This window comes from Ovis aries, chromosome 19 (genome assembly GCF_016772045.2).
Source record: "Ovis aries strain OAR_USU_Benz2616 breed Rambouillet chromosome 19, ARS-UI_Ramb_v3.0, whole genome shotgun sequence".
Lineage (NCBI taxonomy): Eukaryota > Metazoa > Chordata > Mammalia > Artiodactyla > Bovidae > Ovis > Ovis aries.
The window spans coordinates 38,679,004-38,694,042 of record NC_056072.1 but is presented as its reverse complement, the minus strand read 5'-3'; the positions used below and the strand labels follow the sequence as shown (position 1 = coordinate 38,694,042).

The window sequence follows — 15,039 nt, the reverse complement described above, 5'->3', positions numbered from 1 at the left end:
TAAAAACCTTTGGGGCTGTAAAAGTAACATCTGATATTCAAAGGGCAACTTTGTGGAAAGTAAAGAATTATTTCTGTTATGATGTGATATAATATTTAACTCAGGGGTTGGCAAACTACAGCCCCGGAGTCAAATCTGCCAGTTGCTTGATTTATAAGTAAAGTTTTACTGGAACATAAACAGCCATGCCCATTCCTTTGCATAATGCCTATGGTAGCTTTTGCTACAATGACAGAATTAAGTAGTTGCTATACAGGCTGCAAAGTCCACAAAGCCTAAAACATTTAGCAACCCCCGGTTTAATTCTTCATTGAAAACCTTTGTAAGATGAAAGTTCATGCATGCTTCTGTGGGTGTGTTTTTTTCTCCCAAGACCAACTTTGTTCTAATTCTGGGGTCACTGAACCCAGGAAGGTACTCATTATGCAAGACATGTTTTCAAGTCCTCTTACTGGCTTGATTACACACTAAAAAGGACAGGCAAGAAAGAGCAACATTTCCTGTTCTTAACCATCCTCTGAACACTGTGAGGTTTGAAGTATGTTTCTAAAAGTGAAATCAGGACACACTAGTACTGATACAGTAGAACCTAAATGAGTGAAGCAATAATAAACCTTACTGGTTACCAGTGAGTAAAAAATAACTAGCTTACAAGCTTATCATGAATAAAGATGCATTCACTAAAATTCTAACTAGAAAATACACAGTGTAACAGATGTAGAAAACAAACATGGTTACTAAGGGGAAAACAGTGGGGGCAGGGATAAACTGGGATTGACATATACACACATCTATATATAAAATAGATAACTAATAAGGACCTATTATAGAGCACAGGTAACTCTACTCAATATTCTATAATGACCTATATGGGAAAATAATCTTAAAAGGAGTGGATCTATGTATATGTATAACTGATTCACTTTGCTGCACAGCAGAAACTAACACAACTGTAAATCAATCATACTCCAATAAAAGTTTTTTTAAAAAAAGAAAATGCAAAGAACTGAGTGTCAGCTGGCCTTTCTTTTCCTCCAATAAATTTTAGGAATAAAGGAATAGGCTATATTAAAAGAGATTTAAAAAGACTGAGTACAATACACACGTATCTGTCTTCCTAGAGTAAAGGCAGGATTGATAAACTTTCTACTTACTCTTCAGAGCCTTCTATATTGATATAAAATCACCATTATTTTCAGCAATTATATGAAAGAGCTAATTTTTAAAATTTTATTTATTTTACTTGGAGGCTAAGTCATACAATCTGGAGTTCAAATCCAGGTTGCTTCTGACTGACTGACTCACTTTGGAAAAACTGTTGAACTTCTTTCTCTCTCTTTTAGGTTGTTTATTAAAATGTGGGTAAAAATAACTAGCTTACAAGCTTATTATGAGGATTAAATATGATAATGTATGTAAAGTACTAAGCTTAGTGTCTGGCATGTGGTCAAGGCTTCATATCTGATAGGTATTATTACTGTTCAAACTGGAGGTCGGACATGGATGGGAGGTGTTCCCTGAATAAAAGTCTATTATGAAAGACAGAACCACTCACAAGCTGGGCAGGAAAGAACTACAATGCTTTATGTATACCTGCATAAAGGGTGAAGAAAAAAAGCTAACCACGACATTTAATCAGTAAACAACACTCTATTATCCAAGTTTCTGCAAACTATAGGTTTGAATCATTGAAGAAGAATAAAGTAAATTCAAATAATGATCATGGGGAGTCTGGGTTGGTGAAGCATGTCAGAAGACCTGTAAAATATCTCCCTTTGCATAGCTGGGTTCGATTGGTTTGTAATAGCCTCCCTCATTTGGTGAAAGGTAGCAAAGTAGAAAATACTATTTCTGTACGTCCTTTTCTGAAAGAACACCTCTTTAACACCTCTGATTACAATTTTGTGGTTCAATGCTTACGAAAAGACTTCAAATAAACCCAGTATATTTGTAATTCCATTTTGGCAACAAAGGGAAGAGCTTTGTAAAATGTCTTCAGCAGTTTCACAGCCTGCATAGGAAATGCCCAATTTCCTGTTCCTCAGCTCCAGGATACCCACTGCCTCTCAATTTCAAGGTTCCATTGCAGTCCATCTCACCATAATAGCAGGCACAGTTAGACAGAAATGTCTAACCATGTGTTCTAGAAAGAACTGATAGAGAAGCAAGAATTTTCTGATGACTCCATCATGAAAAGTCCTGATTTTAAAAGTCCTGAAATTAAATATTGCTATCTGGCCCTGTGCCCTCCACATCTTCAATGCCCACTAATTTTGCCCCTGCTAACAGAGAACATGTTCATGGGGATGGATACATCTTGATCTCTTTCCATATCCCAAGAATGCTGAATTAAAGTACATCTGGCAGGCAAAGCCACTGAAAACCAGCAGTTTAGCAAATATCTAATGACTGTTAGAGGCAGCGAGTGAATTTAATTTCTGTACTTTGTCCTCCCACCCTGTGATGGGAGAGATAGGCAGGGAGTGACCAGAGGGAAGGTTTATGACTACCGGCATTCTGTGACTCTCATGTGAAATCCACACAATAAAACAGGAGAATCAGCAGTTCGATTCTGGTCTCAGACTAACATGTCTGTCCCACTGCTGCACTTTGCCTCAAGGGAAACAAAGGAGGAAACACACACCTTTGTAGAATATGGGCATTTAAGCATCTGAAGACCATAAATGCCTTGGCCTCTCCGTTTAGTGATTTAGTCAATATTTAGTTGAACATCTATTGTGTGCCTAGCATTGTGCTTAAGTATCTGCCCTAGAGTGGTGAATGCAAGACATGGTCCTTGCTCTTAAATAATAGAATCAGGAGAGGGAGGCAGAAAATAAGGGAACAAATAGCAACTAGTATGAAGAATTCATGCTTTTGAACTGTGGTGTTGGAGAAGACTTTTGAAAGTCCCTTGGACTGTAAGAATTTGCAACCAGTCCATCCTAAAGGAGATCAGTCCTGGCTGTTCATTGGAAGGACTGATGTTGAAGCTGAAACTCCAATACTTTGGCCACCTGATGCAAAGAGCTGACTCATTTGAAAAGACCCTGATGCTGGGAGAGATTGAGGGTGGGAGGAGAAGGGGATGACAGAGGATGAGGTGGTTGGATGGCATCACCGACTCAATGGACACGAGTCTCGGTAAACTCCGGGAGATAGTGGAGGACAGGGAGGCCCGGCGTGCTGCTGTCCATGGAGTTGCAAAGAGTCGTATATGACTGAGTGACTGAACTGAACTGATGCAAGGTAATTTCAGATTGTGTGATTTTCTATGATGGTAAAAAGCAAGGTACTGTTACAGAAAAAAACCAAACCCCAAACATGGAGAAGCCTGTTTTAGGTGGAATGATAAGGCAGAATTTCTCTTAAAAGGTTACTTGAAGGAGTTCTATGAAGAACATTGGAATGGGGGCCGAACAACTGTGGCAGAAACTGAGATGATCCCCAGTGACTAACATTCTACTCACTTGCCCTTGAGGGTGGGGGACTCTATGTCCTTGTTGCTATTTAGCTGCTAAGTCGTGTCCAACTCTTTTGCAACCCTATGGACTACAGCCTGCCAGACTCCTCTGTCCATGGGATTTCCCAGGTAAGAATACTGCAGTGGGTTGCCACTTCCTCCTCCAGGGGATATTTTCGACCCAGGGATCAAATCTGCGTCTCCTGTATTAGGAGGATATTGGCATAGGCCAATTCTTTACCACTGAGCCAGTAGGAAAATCTGGGGGGACTCTAAGACTTGCTTCTAATTGATAATATATGACAAGAATGAAGAGATTCTGCAGATGTAATTTAAATCCTTAATCAGTTGACTTTAACAGAAAAGGATGGTTATCCTGGATGGGACTGACTAAGGTGATTAAGATCCTCTCTTTTGAAAAGATTTTTTTGACGTGGACCATTCATAAAGTCTTTACTGAATCTGTTACAGTATTGCTTCTGTTGTTTATGTTTTGATTTTTCAGCAGAGAGGCAGACCTGAATCAGGGATGGAACCCACACCCCCAGCACTGGAAAGCTAACTCTTAACCAGTGGACTGCCAGTGAAGTCCTGATTAATCAGAGACTTGAAACACCAGACAAGTTCTCTCTCTCTACGGCTGGCTTTGAAGACTTCTATAGCTGCGCTGACGTAAGAACATAGCCCAATCATAGTTGATTCTAGCCCTATGATTCCTTGCGCACCCAGAGAACCCAGCTAAGTAATGCCAGATTTCTGATCTACAGAAACTTTGAGATAATACATGGGTAGTATCTTAAAACATTGCATTTGTGGCAATTTTTACACAGCAACACAATGAAAACAAATACAATACTCTGAGCAGGAAAAAACTATAAAAGTCACTAGGAGTAGTTTTGGGGGTGAACAAAGAGGAAGATTGCCAGGAGGTAAAATATGGGCTTGTCTGTGAGAAAACAGAAAAGTTTAGGCTTTATCCCAGTATCTGAAACATGGTGGTTAGTGTGCAGCAAGCAGGTAAAACATTTGTTAAATTGATGAATGAACTTAGGAATAATGAAAGTACACTGCTAAATAAAAGTGTTTCATACTAGTCTGCCGTGTCCATCCCCTCAGATGTTAAAACATTTCTTCAGTAGGTATTTATTAAAAGACCATTATGTACAAAGAAACGTAATATTGACAGAGAGCCAAAAAAAAGTGATTAAGAAATACAGCCCGGACAAGAAGTAAATTCTGAGACTACAGATCTTCTGGAGACTTATGGATTAGGAAAAAAAATCTACTTAAATAGAGATGAAAGATTCTATGGGAAAAAAAATATCTACTTAAATAGGGATGAAAGACTCTATAATGAGGTATAGATACAATCCAGTAATCCGGGTCACAGCTGAAAGCTGATAATGTGAGGTTTCTGCTCAGAGTCTAATAAACTATTTGAAAAGCTGCCAAGTGTTAATCAAGTCCAAGGAAGACAGCCCTGTAACAAGATCACATCATCAAAAGAAACATCAATGACGGACTGGAGAAAAGGTAATGAAATGTTAATACTGAAAATGCAAAGATGTTTATAGACTGGGAAATTATATTCTATGTGTTTCTTCTCAAGTCTTCTGGATTATATGAAAAAATCTCTAGAAATTCAGAGAAGATAAATGAACAGAATACTGTCATCTTCATCTAACTGCAGTATGTATGTTGCCTTGCTGCCCACGAGGCACAATTGATGGCTGAGGAGAAGATTAGACTCATATCCCCACGTTTCCAGGAGCTATGGGTGAGATCATAAGGACACAACCAGAAAGAAACGCTGTTCTCAAAGAGCAGAACAGAAACATGAAGAAACAACTAACTTTCTTAGCTTCTACTCATCCATATCCCCTTGGAAATTAGTTGGGTTGCTTCCCTAAGAAGGATTTATCTTCATTTAAAAATACATAAAAGTGAAGCACCTCTGAAGTGTTTTTCAAGGAGAAATGCCCGCACATTTCAGAACAGAACAATTAAAACTCATGAAGTTAAGCATATGGGTAGGAAGTTGCAGACACCTGGTACATCTAACTGGGCATTAAGTCAATTCCAGATGTGGAGGTTACTAGAAAGAATGAGGAAAAAGGGTGCTTTGCATTCTTTAAACTTTTAAAATACATCATCATCATCTTTGCATTTTGTGAAAATAGAAAGCAGGTCTGTGTTCATTTCTCAGATGATAACACCCATTCTCAGAGGTTATCCTATGTTTTTTGAGTAACAGATGTCAACTCAAATGGCTATGTAATTGCTTCTTCTCAAGAGTCTGGGAAAATAAAAACAACACTGATTTCATAATAGGAATTTTCAATGATTTTACAACGATGATTATGCTGTATGAGCAAACTCTTCTCTGAGCCAGAGCCATGAGCCTTCAAACACGACCATCTTTAAAAGATTTTGTGTGTAAATATGGAGACGTCTATTAATCCTCCTTGCTTTAAAAAAAAAAATGGTTTGATGGACATTCATTTTTCAACAGACAGTTGATGTGTAACTGATACAATCACTCTTTGTTAAACATCCTTTCTCATTTGAGATAAAAACAAGTTCCTGGCAATACCTCACAGAGAGATCACAGAAACCATCAGAAAACTGCACCAGAAATCAGATTATACTTTCCCCTAAAATACAATATGCATACAAGGAAATAAGCACATTTCTAGATTGAAAGCACTTATGAACTGCTCTCTCTCATAGGGAGAAGGATCAGAAAATATAAAGCAAAACAAGCATACTTTTACAAATGAAAAGTATATGATTTTCAGTTCTACGTCTTTGCTCCTACGAGTGGATAGAGTACTGCAGAGTTGAGTATAATCTATGAGAAAGCTAGTGAGTGTATCTATAATTTCTGAAACCTGATTGCAGGGTGTTAGAAGTACAGACTTCAGGTCAAATCTGTTCTGGTTAGTCTGGGGCTATTTTCAGGGATGGTGTCAGAGGGAATCTATCTCATCAATGTCAGTATTTAAAGGAACTGGTCACCAGAGTCATGCTGCCCACATCAATGGTGGTGTAAGATTATGTCAGAGGCAGACTGATAAAGAACATCTATTTTAATGATTATGGTTCCCATTACTGCATAGCATTTTTTAAATCTAGTATATCAAAGTTGTGATTTCACATGTATTACTTCTAAGGTAAAGACAGGCTTACAAAGTGGGTTAAGTGTTGGCTTAATTATGGATATTAAATAATCACACAGGTAGTACTTGGAAATGGTATAAAATCATGAAGGTAATATATTAATGACTGAGGTCTCAAATACAACACTGAAGATAATTTTCTTCTTTTGATACCTTCTTTGTTGAGATTTTTGCTATTTGTTTCTATTTACAAAATACCTATAAACTTAAGGTAGAAAATGTGAAAACACCAAAAAGCACAAGTGAAAAACACAAAAACCAATCATAATGCTTAACCTTAAAGATATCATAACCCTTAAAAATAATCATAGTTTAGATTTTATTGTTTGCCTATCCAGTCCTTATTCCATAAAAATGGAATTATATCTTCACACTGGTCCATAGCCTGACTTTCCACTTATTCCACAAATATCTACTGAACATTTCCCCACATGGTAAGTGTTCTTTTTCAGCAACTATTTTGCTAGCTGAAGAGTATTATCTCATAATGTTAAAATCTAGTTAATCAATCCCCTCCTACTGGGAATGAAGGTTTTTTCTATTTTTTTCACTGTCATATAAAATGCCGCAATGAACATCTTTGGACTTAAAACTCTTGATAAAATCTCTGAGTATCTACTTAAAACAAATTTCTAGAAGCAGAGCTGCCAGGTTAAAAGGTTTGCCAAATATAAAGGTGTTTGGCTGCAAATTAACAGATTATGCTATAGAAAGTTTACCACAATAAATCATTCTACCAGTAAGTGATGAGAATACCCATTTCTGTAACATTTGCAATGTATTATTGTTACCAATGGAATATTTCTTTTAAAATACTTCTGATTGTCAATACAATTATATAACTCAGATGACTAAACACATGGAACTTAGAAATTCTATAATCATATATTCAGAATTATTTTGTTTTTTTTTTCTTTCTGAATTACCTGTATATGCTCTTTTCCCTGATTTCTACTGAGGTGAACCAATGAAGCAGTAATCAGACTAGGTGTCAGTATAAAATAAAATACTAAATGCCTTAAGTATTCCAGTCCCAAGACATTACTTCCTTTTACATTTCTTATAACTCTCTTTCAGCTAAGGGGACAACCATTATTTCAGAAGAGAAGACATTACTCTTTTATATCATTGTATTTTTTAACACCACATAGAAAAATCTTGAAAATGAGTAGAATAAATTAATTTTTTAGGAGAAACAAGTAAAACAAGGTCCTGCCACTTTACCATAGTCAACAAGTTCGAAGCAACCAAGGTAAGAAATGGCATATCAATAGATTCATTTCAATGATGCTGATGTTTAAGCAAGAGCAGAAAATCTTCATGATAAGCTAGCCACTGAAATTAGAAAAACTAATCCCTAGAAACATTTTATGCCTAGCAAATTTAGGAATACTTGACTAACTCTAATTCTGCATATTACTTACCACTTAAGTGGGTGATTGTCAATCTTTTTAAAGCTATCACAACTCATCTTCTTGTCGTAGACAAGAGGGTGGTGATGGATGGTTTTGCTACCTACTTACCCCAATCTACAAGTGCTACATGGGATGCAGTACTAATACATTAATTTAAAATAACAAATAAATTTAATCTCAAATTGAGGCTTGAGAATTTCAAATACTTTTTAACCCATCACAGAAACTCTCTATCTTTGGATAGGAAACCAGGGTTCTGAACTGAAGTGGGCTGAGAGGAAAGCAGGGTGTCAGGAATACCTTTGAATATTATATATATATATACACACACTATATTATGAGATTTCAAACAGATTCCTGTTTACTAAAACATCCAGAAATTTTAGGGTGAGCTATAATGGTTGATAAGAGCCTACCAACTAGTTAGAACAATCTGCCATCATCCATTTATTAATGCAATAGGCATTTATGGAACAGCTGTTTTGTGTCAAAGTACTGGAAATACTTCGACAAAGTATTTGACAAAGTATTTTCAATACTTTTTAGAAATATTTGCAAATAAGGCAGAGATGAACTATCGTCCTCATAAGGCCAACATTCTGCTGAAGGATGGGCAGAGAGGGTGAGACAGATAGTAAACATAAAAATAGGTGAATAGGAAATGGAAGACAGTGGTAAATGCTTTGATAAAAATCAAACAGGGGAATGGAAAAGACAGTGACTTGGCAGGGTGTGAAGCAAGGGAGAACTTTAGATGAAGTGGTCCAGGAAAACCTCATGGAGAAGCTGACATTTAAGCTGTGCCAGTCATGCAAAGGTCTTGGCAAAGAGTATTCTAAATTGAGGAAAGAGCAAATGCAAAGGCCCACAGCCAATGTGATATGTTTGGGAAACAGCAAGAAGGCCAGTGAGAAAGCACACAGGGAAAGCGGTGTGATCCAGGCTGATTCCTGCTCCGCCTTAAGCCTTAGTTATGAGTTGGGATGCCATTCTAGGGGTGAGGGGATGGCCACGGAAGATTTTAAGTGCAGAATTGGCATGATCCAGTTTACAATTGTAAAAGATCACTTCGACTGGTGCGTGGTGGGTACATTTTCTTGGGCAAGAAGGGAGGCAGCATTACTAGTTGGGTAAACACTGATCATCGAAGTAAATGATGTGTGCCTAGAATTAGCAGATAGCCATGGAGGCAGGAAGAAGAAAATCTCAATATCCTGTAGTTCTTACATTAAACATTTAATTATATACAACAGAATATTATTCAGCCACAAAAAAACAACGAAATAATGCCTTTTGTAGCAACACGGATGGATTTAAAGATGATCATACTAAATCTACCATACATAAATTAGATAATCAATAAAGACATACTGTATAGCATTGGGAACTCTACTCAATACTCTGTAATAACCTATATGTGCAAGGAATCTAAAAAAGAGTGAATATACATACATGTATAACTGACTCACTTTCCTATATAGTATAAATTAATACAACACTGTAAATCAACTATACTCCAATAAAATTTTTTAAAAATTAAAATATATATATTTATGGCACTGTTCTGATGGTGTCTGTTGACTTTTTGCTTATTCCAATAGACTGTAACAAACTTTAATTGCTACTATTTAGAAAGTGCCCCATGTTACTCCAGGCTTTGCATACCTGCATTCTTATGACTGCCTCCCAAGCTCATGTGTGGGGAAGTTAACTCCAAAGGCCTCAGAGTTATTTTAAGTGAGGAGTTATATTAAGATTTACCAAGGTTTACTGGATTCTGAGCAAGGAACAATTGTTAGTCAATGAACTACAGTGTCCTCATTTAACCAACTTTAGGGGTACAGCTGTACAGAGAAACCAGCTAAAATTCTATAATGGTTCTTAAAAGGCAACGGGGAGCAAGATTACTCGGAAGGGAAGCTCTTGTTTAAAAAAGCATTTTTCTGGGCCCTACCTTGAGAATGCAGAAGGAGAATCTAGGGCTGGGGCTGGAAATGTGCCTTTTAAAAATGCTCCCAAGAGACACTCAATAAACTCTGCAAAGTCTGCTGAGTAGGCACACAATAGGTATTTGTTGAATAAAGGAATATAATGGGGAAAGATTTGCAGTTAATGAAGATCTAGAGTACTTCACTCCCCCAAACTTCCGTCCAGAGAAAATATAAGCGCACTTTTTGGATGGGCCCAAGATGAGCCTGGAGAAGGGCACAGCAACCCACTCCACTATTCTTGTCTGGAGAATCTCATGGACAGAGGAGCCTGGCAGGCTAGAGTCCACAGGGTCGCACAGAGTTGGACATGACTGAAGCAAATTAGCACACACGCAAGCAGAGCCACCTCAGATCCACTTGGAAATTTATGGCGTGACTAATATAAAGGTACAAGCCAGGTTTTATGGAAGTTTTGTTTAAATAATTTCTCTTGACCAGGTGCTAGGTCCAAATGTGTCACCAAATGAGGAAGTACAAGCCCTTCAGCTGGTACATACCATCTATTTTAAAAGCACAAAATCTTTAAAAAAAAATCATCTTGATCTTACGACACTTTCCACAAAGGGGCCAAGTGACCCCCTGAACACAACACACACAACATCTAGGGGCCAGGAGATTTTTAGGAGCTCACAAAATGTTTTCATTTCTTTTAAAAATCAAAAGAAAAACCTAAAAATATTCTAGACCGGACCATATTCAACTTTTATCAATGCGGTTACAAAATGTAACTTTAAAATATATTAAAATTACAAAATGTAATTTAAAAATACATTTTAAAAAATCAAGATACGCACACGAAGGCAACAATGTCTAGGGAACATAGAAGTTGTCATAGGGCCCCGCTTTTTTTTTTTTTCCTGTGCTGCATAGCTCGGGGGATATTAGTTCCCCACCAGGGATGCAACCCGAGACCCCTGCAGTGGAAGTGCGGAGCCTTCACCCCGGACCACCAGGGAAGTCCCTGGCCCTGCTTTACTCACAGCCCTGAGCCTGGGTGACAGCTTCTTACCTGGCAAGCATTGTACAGGAGTTGATGCTCGAACTTCTTGATCCCAAGAATGTTCTGGAACATCTCGTAGAGTTGCTCTTTGCTCAGAATCAGCTCGGAAGCGGCACTGGCCGTCATCCGGGCCTGCTGCTTCCTGGGGTCCTCCTCCCCGCGGTAAATGGCATCAAACTTGGCCATCCAGGAGCTCAGCACGGTCTCCTTGCTGAGGCCGTCGATCTCCGGCAGGCTGCGCACGCGCTTCTCGATGTGCTTCTTGAAGACTTCTCGCGAGTCGTTGGCGGAGCAGCCGCCGCTCTGCACCATGCGTGCCACGCGGTCGCTCTTCAGGAACACCTGTGCGGGAGGGGGCGGGGCAGACGTCAGAAAGCTGCCCTGGAAGAAGTGTTTCCTGGGGCAGGGGCGGGGTTGACCCCTTCGAGGGCATCCCAGGAGGCATCGGGGTGGGTCCCAGCCTGACTGCTACCTCCTAGCTGTGGGAACTCAGGGGAGTCTCTTAGGTGTTCTGCTTTTGTGTCCAAATCTGGAAAATGGGAATGACAGTGGTATGTCCTAGATTGTCGCAAGGATAAAATGAGACAATCATATCCTGAGAGGCAGCATAATATAGAGAGACTCGGTTGCTCAGACTGCTTGGGTCCTTTCTCTGCCACTAAGTGGCCGTATTTCTTTCAACAGATTAGCCTCTTTGTACTTCAGTTTTCTCATCTATATAATTGGGACAATAGTAGTTTTTACAGCACAGGTGCTACTATATGAGGGATAAATGAGTCAATATATGATAAACACTTGAAAGGGTGGTTCACATTAATACCATATGGATTGCTGTGGTGGTGGTGATTATTTTTATATGTAAAATAGTGGGTATGATGTCCGGTCATAGCACTTCACACAGTACATAGTCCACTATTTACATCTCATTTTATCCTCTCAGTGATACTCATCACAATTCATATTGAACAAGGATTACATAAATATGTATTTCATGCCTGTCTTCCCTCCCCAAATGTAAACTCCATGTGGGCCAGAAATGCCCCTTCTTCTTCCCCCAAATATCACTCACCCATCTTTAGAGTAGAGCCTCCTGCTTTGAGAGTGAATAATGAGGAAGGCAGGCCTTACACTCAATCCATTTTGTAAATGGAAAAGCCAAGACTTCAGAGAGGAGTCTTTTTTTAACTCATTAATTCAAAATGGACAACTCTATAAACGCATGGTCTCCTGACTTCACCCTGGTTCCTCCCTTTCCAATGAGTCTCAACTGCCTGGTGGGACAGCCCTTGGTTATTTTGCTAGTGCTGCCTTGATCCTGGGATAGAGCAGCCATTAACAACAGTTTGCTTTCACTCCATTTGGAAGCTTATATAAGCTACACAGTTCTGGGGTGTCATACAAGGCAGTGAAGCTGCTGCTTCCTATTCACCAAGAGGAAACACCTCATGTTTTTGAGCCATGTCCTGTCCTGGTCACAGTTCAGAAGGTGCATAAATAACCTTCCAGAAACAGAACAAATATTCACTTCCCTGTCATATTTCAGAGAATGCCTGTGGTAGGCGATGGCTTGAGGGGCATCTCATTGCCTTCCACTTCATCACAAAGCCTTCTTTGGGGAGGAGAGATGTTAGAAAGTTGGACTCCATTTATTGTCAATTGAATGAACTAATTCAGGGAGAAAAAGAACCAAGGATTTGTTTCACAGGCTACAGGCCACGGCCTGCTCCTCTGTGCTTGGGAATGGTACTCAGTTGAGACCATAGCGTTCATTTAAAAATCAATTTTAAAAAAAAAGGTTACAAATGAATCTTGAGGCTTTAAGAGCTTTAATGAGCTAGCAATTCACCCAAAACTCTATAATGCTTAATGCAGGTAGTTTCTCCATGTAACAAACACAATGTGTTTCAGTTATAGGTCTAGATCTCAAAGAATATCAAAGTTTTGAAGCAAAAGAGGAAGTTTCTGGATAGACAGTATAACACTGTGACATGACCTGTAAATCATACTCCCAGGCCATTAACTTTCTGTGTAATCTTGGGTAAGTTACCTCATCTCTCTGATCCTCTAGTATCTTATCTATACACTGAGGGAGTTGAACTATAAAACTTGGAGCTTGTCTTTTATGCTGTAAAGTTTATACTCTTACTCATGAGTCCATTCATCCTTTTTTTAGATACTCACTGGAGGAAGGCATGTGCCAGGTGCCAGGGTTAGAATGAGGAGGAAAAAGATGTTGACCCAGCCCTCATGCCTCTGTGACATTGTCCTAATCATCCCATACAAATATCATTACAACCTGGGACAAGTGCTAACCAAGGGAAATTATGCAAGTTCATGCATGCTTGTAACCAGGAATACATTCCAATATGTGGTCAGGAAAGGCTTCCTGGAGAACTCCTTTAGGGTGAAATGTGAAAGATGGATAGGAGAATGAAAGAAGGAATAACATATGTAAACACACTGAGGATCTGAGGAAATAAGGAGAAGTCAGTGTGGCTGTGGTGAGAGAAGTGTGAACATGGTCAGTGTAAGACAGGTAGAAGGGGCCGGATGGCTAGCGGCATGGGAGGTTCTATTAAGAACATTAATTCTCATTTGAAGGGCACTGGGAAGCCACTGAAGGCTTTAAACCTAGACATGACACAATCAGGTTCATATGCTCTGGCTTTAATGTAGAAAATGGACCTGAAGAAGGCCAGGAGAGTAGACAGGAGGCCAGTTGAGAGACAGCTTATGAGCACAGGTGAATGATGGTGGTAGCGATGCAAAGGGGTTAGTTAATTCCTCGCTGTCAGCACTAGTGAATATTAGAGGTGACTTAAAAACATTCACTCAACAATGAAGCCACAGTCTCCTTCCATTTGTCCATACCAGAGTCCCACAAATTTGGAATGGGACCGCATTTCAGGTTCTCACCACCGTATTCCTTTCCCTCATGGCCCCTCCACAGCTGCTATCTGTCCTTTGTCTCTCTAACTTTAGTTAATGTCTGAGGCTCCAGCTAGACTATATAAGTCCTCAGAAGGCAGGAGTTGTATCTGCTTTGTTCCTATTATTTTTTCCGAGTGCCTAAGACAGTGCCTGGCACATAGCTGGTGCTATGTCGAATGAGGAAAATCAGCGAATGAACAGCAGGAACAAAGCAGACATCTCAAAGCAGAGACCCTATGGAGATTATATCTGGATGGAGGGAAGAAGGTAAAGAAGATACCAGCAAGCACAAATACACTGGTCTCTTAAAAACAATTGACTGACACTACATTTTCCATGAGACCTGACAATAGGGGATAAGAAATGAGGAAGTGTTAGTCTCTCAGTTGTGTCTAACTCTTTGAGACCCCATAGACTATAGCCCACCAGGTTCCTCTGTCTATGGGATTCTCCAGGCAAGAATACTGGAGTGGGTTGCCATGCCCTTCTCTGGGAAAGAAATGAGGATATTGGCACATTGGTCCCAGTCAGCATCCATAACTGGTGATCCCTGGGTCGTGCACACATTATTTGCTTTCTACAGGTGCTTCCTTTATACACAATAGCCACTAAATATATATTTGTTGTACTACTAGCGGATGGCTGTAGACAATCACTTAACCTGTATCAACTCACTCTCCTTCACCATTACCTGGGGTTCAACCAGCCAGCCTTCTCTGAGAAAGATCAAATTGAAAAGACTCTGCAAAGTGGAGGGTTCCATCTGTCCACAGGTAAGATACAATCGCTAGGCCCCAGAACAAAAGGGGATGAGTGGAATGTTAAGAGAATAGAGGAAGGAGGCAGAAGATGGAGGAGACGGACAAGTGCCATAAAAGCAGCAAGTCCGCCACAGGGAGAAGCGGTGGCAGCAGAAAGCTAATTCCAGGCACATCACCTGTCTTGGCTTCTCAGTCTTGTCCAAAAGGAAGCCAGGCAGGCAATGTACTTGGGTGTCTCTAAAACAACCCTTGAAATTCATTTGTTCCAGGAGCTCTATCTGGTATTTTGTGTTTTGTTT

At 39.5% G+C, this 15,039-nt stretch overlaps 1 protein-coding gene across 23 annotated transcripts in view; it reads right to left on the bottom strand.

The window, feature by feature from the left end:
• The window catches only part of CADPS (calcium dependent secretion activator), a 478,855-nt gene that overhangs the window by 329,288 nt on the left and 134,528 nt on the right, over nt 1-15,039 (bottom strand). For all 23 annotated transcript variants that reach the window (XM_060402261.1, XM_060402259.1, XM_060402264.1 and 20 more), the window contains exon 3: nt 11,058-11,390. In XM_060402261.1, the coding sequence (XP_060258244.1) occupies nt 11,058-11,390 (333 nt within the window). The remainder of the gene's footprint in view (nt 1-11,057; nt 11,391-15,039) is intronic.